Raw genomic sequence first — 7,135 nt, forward strand, 5'->3', positions numbered from 1 at the left:
TCAAGTTGAAATCATGATTAATGGCTCACCTTCTGCTTCTTTCAAACCTTCAAGAGGAATTAGTCAAGGAGATCCTTTATCTCCTTACCTTTTTATCCTTGCAATGGAAGCTTTTTCTACACAATTGAATCATCTTGAAAATATGAATATGTTAACAGGTATAAAAATCTCAAGAAATGCTCCCAAGATCAACCATTTGTTATTTGCAGATGATTGCTTACTCTTTTGTAAAGCTAATCAAGTGCAGACTAACAATATGTTGTATATTTCAGTAACAATATGAACCCACATTCTTGTCAACTAATAAGTGGTGTTCTTCAAGTCAGGAAAATGAATATTGAAGAAGAAAAGTACCTTGGTCTCCCATTTTTTGTAGGAAGAAACAAGAAGATCGCTTTCTCCTCACTGGTATCCAAGATGGAAACTAGGCTTTCAAGATGTAATGGTTCTAACTTTTCAGAAGAAGGAAGATCAGTTATGATTAAACATGTGACTAATGCTGTCCCAGTCCACCATATGATTTGTTTTAAGTTACCTGATACAACCATTAATCAGTTAAACTCTATCCAACAAAAATTTTGGAGAAACAAGAAGACAAACAAAGGTAAACATCTAATAAGTTGGAGAAATGTCAACAATTTTAAAGAAGAAGGAGGTCTGGGATTCAGGGATCTTCATTTATTCAACATAGCTCTCCTTGCAAAGTCTGCATGGAGATTATGTACTGATAATACTTCTATTTGTGCTGCCTCTCTCCAAGAAAAAATATTTTCAAGATGGTCAAGTCTTTAACATCACAGATTCAGACAATTCCACATGGTCATGGAAAAGCATCAGCTCTGAACTTCACTTCATCAAAAGGTACAGCTGTTGGAGTGTTGGAAATGGTCAGAAAATATTGATATGGCATTATAGATGGATACCAGAACTGGAAAATCCACCAACTCCTAAGTCAGGTTTTACTAATGCTCAAGATTACACTTTTCTGCACCAACTGTTTTCTACCAATAATGAAGGTTGGAATACAAGCTTAATCCGTGCTCTATTTGAACCACATACTGCAGCTTTAATCCTTAATATCTCCATTCACATTTACCATGAAGACAGGCTAGTATAGACTCTTGAAAAAAGTGGAAATTTCACAGTAAAGTCAGCCTATAACAAAATGCTAAAAGATAGAAATGGAGATCCTTTTGTGGGTATAAGGATGCAAAGAATCTTTAAAAAACTTTGGAGATTACCTATTCTGCCAAGAACAAAGCAATTCTTGTGGAAATGTGTGAAGGATATATTGCCAACTAAAGAAAAATGGATGGAGGGCATTCAAGATGATGATTATGGCTGCCCTTTTTTCTCTCATAACCTGGAATCTGTCAGTCATATCATTCTAGATTGTCCCTTATCTAAAGCAGTGTGGTTTGTAGTCAGTGGAATTCATATATTACAGGGGAGCACACTAGCAACTTGGATTTGTGATTGGTTTGACAAACTTATAAACATGCAGATTCAAGAAGCAGAAATTTACAAGCTGGCAATTATTGCTTGGTCCATCTGGACTGCTAGGTGTGATAAAGTTTTCAAAGGGGCCAACATTACTCCTGAAGTTATTATTCAAAATTGCAGAAGGGAATTTGCAGTTATTGAAAAGAAGTCAGTAACTAACCCCATGCTTCTTGCACCTCAGAATAGAATTAATCAACACTGGCAGTCTCATACTACAAATTACCTTAAAATTAATTCTGATGGTTCTTATTTTGCATCTAATAACTCTGGAGGCATTGGACCGATCTGTCGTGATTTTGCAGGTACGCACCAAGGCACGAAATGCATCTACTTAGCTGCAGTATCAAGTCAGGAGCAAGCTGAAAGCAAGGCTTTATGGGAAGCAATGAAATGGGCATCGGAAAAGAATCTAGAAAAGGTGGTTTTTGAGCTGGACGCTAAGCTTGTAGTGGATGTTGTCAATGGCGATACTCTAAATATCGATTGGAGATTGCCTAATTTAATTTTAGACATAAAACTTTTACTTCGTAGTAATGTCTTTTAGAAATGCTCTTATGTTCCAAAAGAAAAAAATAATTTCCAATACTCTAAATATCGATTGGAGATTACCTAATTTAATTTTAGACATAAAACTTTTACTTCGTAGTAATGTCTTTTGGAAATGCTCTTATGTTTCAAAAGAAAAAAATAATGTCTTTTGGAAATGCTCCTCTTATGTTCCAAAAGAAAAAAATAATGTCTTTTGGAAATGCTCCTATGTTCCAAAAAAAAAAAAAAAGTAGCCGATTGTCTTTCTAAATTAGCTAGAACGCTACAACTCAAAGAATGAGTGGTGTTTGGCTGTTAATCCTCCAGTTGAAATTATTCATAAACTTCAGGAGGAGGCTAACTATGTAAACTCTATCCATTAATCAATTCAATTTCCAGTTTCAAAAAAAAAAACAAAAAACCAGAAGTAATATCATTGGCCTGACGGAGTAAATTGGATAACTTTGTCCAGGCTATCAATTTACACTAAAGTCATCAGTAGCAATTCAAGACCATTTGGAGCCGAAATCAAAGGCAATAATCAAAATCCCAAAGGTTCCTCCCCTCCCGCCTACTTTACTCTCTGGTCTGTCTGATATCATTCTCATTAACTTGCAACTTTCAAACAAAATTAAGACCTCAATTTGCTTGGGAAACAAAAATGCTCTGTATTGTCTATAGACAAAAAAAAAAAAAGAAAAAAAAAACTACAAAGAAAAACTGATGGATGTCAAAAAAAGATATATGCATGCAGCAGCAGGTGTGATTTGTTCAGGTATATGTAAGATAACCACAGGGGTGGTTAATACAGTCAAGAGCAGTGCTGTGATTCTCCTGAGGGTTGATAATGCCTCGTCCTATCATTAAGGTGGTAGATTCAAGAAACATCATCTTGATGTAAATTCAGCAAAGGCCCTGGAAGGAAGTGAGATTTAGGAAGTCCACCAGTGTTTGCATGAAACTCGAATGGTATTGCCGGTGCAATCATGTCTTGTCCAGCATTTAAATCAAAAAAGAAGTCACCTGCTGGGGCATATCTTTGTTCAGCGTTTAGCTGTCCATGTGCAGTTGCTAATTCTCTTTCTTCCACCACCCTTCCATGGTTCCTCATCTCCGCTGTACTCCTCAACTCCACTGTATCCCCTGCATAAACTGGTCTAGTTCCTTTTTTCCCACGAACAATCTGAGAAAGAAAAAAACAGACATCAATCTCAACTTTTCGGACATAGCTGAATACCAGCACAACAGGTTGATCATAATACCTAAATGAGACGACAGCTTGGGCCCATACTATGGATAACACTATTTTACATCATTTTCTAAAAAACTGTCCTCAACTAATCAAAACCTTAAATCAATAAGATCATGGTACGCTAGTAATGTCAGGAGGTCCAGAGAGAGAGAGAGAGAGAAACAACTTACAAATTTTCCAGAATTCTCTTCTCTATAAACAATCAAAAGATCCCCTGCTTGGAGGTTATGCATCTTCACAAAATCCCCTAAAGAAAAGTTGAAACTCCGGTCAGAAGAGTACATGAATATAGAGCAAATTGAGTACAACTGTGATAGCAAAGCCAGAAAGATGATTACAATAAATTTGTACATGCCTGTGTTTTCCATAACATACATCCTACTTTTGTTGTTTGGCCAGTACCTACAAAGAAGAACAAGTAATAAATGACTTGGAAGCAAAATAAAAGCTTTGATGCCCTCAAAAGCATTAGATATTTGGATTCCAAACTAATCACCGGTAATTCCGCTTTAAAATAATACTTCAACATACCTATACTTAAATTTCCACTCAACTGAGTAGTTCATGTCTTCCATTTGTAGGATAATTCCATCTTTTGCCTCTAATGGAGGTAGGTTCGCCTCTGCATCTTTCTAGAAAACGAAATCCAATTGTTAAAACTCAATGTACTACCTTTATAACATCTACCGGAGGAAAACATACGTTCTTTGAAAAAAGACCCACTCGTTGAACCACAGCGATCTCATATGCACATTCAGTGGTCCATATATTTTAGTATATATATTAATTATGTAATATTAAAGGTTCTGCACAGTCCGTTGTCCTACTTTTGGAATGACAATTCTACCCAGGTTGCCAACATCAGTATTCCGCAACTCCTTCTGCACAAGCAACACAAAACCCTTGCGTGCTGTCTCCTGAACAAAACACAAACCAAGATCAAAACTACAGCACATATTGGATCAACTACTGAAAAAACATGTCAAGTCAATAAAAGAGTATTTTTATATAGCCAACACATTTTAGTAACAGCTGTTCTGGGACCAAAGAAATCCAGACGAAACAGACAACATTTTAATTTGTTCAAATATTCAATTTTTATCAACATTGCTGCAGTGCAAATAAGTGGAGGATATTTACTGTTATGATATCTTAGCACTGCTTTAAGAAAAGACGGGAGAACACCAACCTCTTCAGCTTCAGGTCTATGTGAACTTGATGAAGGATGATCAAACACAGGAAAGGCTTCTAATGCATTGTGTTCTGGAAAGAGTGGGTATCCATTCTTGGCAGAAGGTTTTGAGTTGGCATTTCTGTTCTCATCTGAAATTACAGCCATACTCATGCTGCTTGAGAATCTTGGGCGAACCACCTTCCTGTTATTCACTGGCAAGGAAGCATCACTACCACCTACAGAATTTTCGCTCCACTGACTCCAAGATTTTGCGAAGAAATCCATTTCTTGTTTTTCAGTTGGTTCAAGATTGACAGGTGGGATTGGGGAGTAATTCACAGGCTGACTCCTTGCTGTTATTGGAAAATAGGGATTCTGGGGAAGTGCTTGAACAGGATCAAACCCACTTTGAAGGACTGCAATAAGACAAAAGATTCATATTCAAATAACTGGAAACCGTACAGAGGATCAGAAAAAAATAACTAAATAACAAAAAAAGAGAGAAAGTAAGTGACTGCTCGGCATGATAGGGATGTTCTCTATGATTTTTTAGAAAAATATGAAGTACTGGTGAGAGATCATTATCCAATAATCTTTAGATTACCTTGATAGTTGCTACCTGAATCTTTAGATGGACCACTTGGAAATTGGCCAAATAAGCTTTCCATTTGTGCAGGATCGCATGAATTTGTGGAAACCTCGGCCTTCCGCTTCAAATTTGGTGTTGCATTTCCTGAAACAGAAATGTCATTGTATGGGATGTACTGATATGCACAGGGATTTTCTACAGTTCGTTGACCCCAGGAAATTTCCACCTTGGGAGGGATGGGTGCAAGCTCGGCCCTACCTCCAATGGTACCTAAAACAAAAGAAGGTTCTGTCAAGGTAATCTAAAGATTATTGGATAATGATCAAGAGACCAAGAGTGAGTTCTCAAATGATGAATAACCAATCAATCTTCCAACAATGGTGGAAGTTCAAAATCAAAAACCATTCAGGTTCTAGCACAAACGATAGAGCAAGAAAAGAATTGAACTGTCGTTAAAACAATGAGCTGACATGCATCTTAATCTTATCACCAATGTTAATATCAAATATCAAAAAATCTCTTCACCCAGAAATTTATTAGCCATGGAAAATCTTTAAAGCTAACATCAGGCTATAAAGATCAAGGTAGGCGACCAATCCGTTGAGTCTTTTATGATAATCAAAATATTTGTTGAGCTACGCATCTCCTTATCTTAGCTAACCATGCCCGAACGCAGAACCTAAAACTTCTCTTTTATGATAATCAAAATCACCAATTGCATGCTTATTCTCCTCACACTCAGCTGGTCTGCTGAAATTCCGGATCAGATTTCGAGCACAACGCTCTTTTGTTCTCTTGGGCCAAATGTTATTATAGAAAGACAAAAATGAACTGCAAGAAACTAAGAGATTATGGGGGTCCTCACTCTAATAGAAAATAAAATAAATCAGTAAATCCATGAACTGAGTCATTGTCACTACCAAGGCCAAGAAATGCCGAGTCACAAGTCAAGTTATATGCTACCGTTCAAAACAAGCAAAGAATATTACAAAGAAATTCCAAATGCAGAAAACTGAGTCATACCTAGTTGTGATTGTAACACGCCATTATTCTGCATGAAGTTCCTCGAAAATGAATCAGTAGCAGCATCACCACCAGGAGGAACTGAACCCATCAAGTTTTGCACTGGAATTGGTACCGTGGATTTCAAAAACTTCCTCCTATCATCCTCAATTATCCTCCTATCATCTCTGTAATCTCCAAATTCATCAAAATTCCTGTTCTTTTCTTGAATAAATTCATCACCAACAAACCCAGAAGGAAACTGAGGAATTGAAAAATTAAAACGTGATAATTTAGCAGCAGAATGATCAGACGATGAAGAATTAGAAGATGATGATGTAGAATTTGGTGATGAAGGAGGAGAATTCTTAAGCCTAATTTCATTTTCTATAAACCCTCTCTGCATTTGAAAAAAAGAAAGAAAAAAACCCTAGAGTAATTTTTTTTTAGATAAAAACAATAACAAAAAAACACTGCAGTATTGTTCTTTAAGAGAATAAAAATAAAAATAAAAAAGGTGAGTAATTAATAGATATTGCTAAATATAGAAGATAATATTTGGTGGGATTCTTGGATTAATAAAATTAAAAGAAGAAATAAGATTTTTACTGATTTGAGCTGTGGAGTATAAGAACATTGATGAACACGTTGATATCCGTGATACTAAACGTATCGACCGTTTTTTGAATTTCGTCATTACTTACTTTCCTCCCCTTTAATTTCAAAAACTCCTTTTAAGGTTTATTTTTATTTATTTTTATAATTTTTCTAAACTAGAAAGTTATTAATCTCTAATTACCTTTAATCTGTAACACACTATCTCTCTGAATCTCTCTCTGGTTTTCTTTGGAGATTCCGGACGGAGAAGAAAAGGAGGAGGATAACTGTTGGAGTTTGGAGTGGGTGCGTTTTTTATTTTCAGTACGTGGCAGTACAACGTGGGAAATAGTGTCGGATGACAAGATTGTGCCACGTGTTGGGAGATGTCTCTTTGGGCCCACTTAATCAGTTATTGATAAGAATCATAAGATGGAAAATTAGCGGTGACTGAAAAGGGCGTTAAAGTAGTTGACCATTACGTGGCACA

General features: G+C 36.2%; 1 protein-coding gene across 1 annotated transcript; it reads right to left on the minus strand.

Moving 5' to 3' along the window:
• Positions 1–2,679: 2,679 nt before the first annotated feature.
• On the minus strand, positions 2,680–6,907 carry LOC113303425. Its single transcript, XM_026552455.1, has 9 exons — positions 6,848–6,907; positions 6,070–6,310; positions 5,062–5,316; positions 4,473–4,873; positions 4,111–4,200; positions 3,815–3,915; positions 3,639–3,685; positions 3,454–3,530; positions 2,680–3,214 (listed from the first exon to the last, which is right to left on the minus strand). Exons 2-9 carry the CDS (start codon positions 6,158–6,160, stop codon positions 2,909–2,911), a joined length of 1,368 nt encoding a protein of 455 aa, XP_026408240.1. The 5' UTR covers positions 6,161–6,310; positions 6,848–6,907; the 3' UTR covers positions 2,680–2,908.
• Between the last annotated feature and the right edge of the window lie 228 nt (positions 6,908–7,135).

The sequence above is a fragment of the Papaver somniferum genome, chromosome 8 (genome assembly GCF_003573695.1).
Source record: "Papaver somniferum cultivar HN1 chromosome 8, ASM357369v1, whole genome shotgun sequence".
NCBI lineage: Eukaryota > Viridiplantae > Streptophyta > Magnoliopsida > Ranunculales > Papaveraceae > Papaver > Papaver somniferum.

Coding starts and splice junctions, on each gene's coding strand:
- LOC113303425 (XM_026552455.1), bottom strand. CDS start 6,160: ATGGGTTCAGTTCCTCCTGGTGGTGATGCTGCTACTGATTCATTTTCG. Junction 5,317..6,069: donor CGTGTTACAATCACAACTAG/GTATGACTCAGT, acceptor CTTTTGTTTTAG/GTACCATTGGAGGTAGGGCC. Junction 3,531..3,638: donor GTATGTTATGGAAAACACAG/GCATGTACAAAT, acceptor ACTTTTCTTTAG/GGGATTTTGTGAAGATGCAT.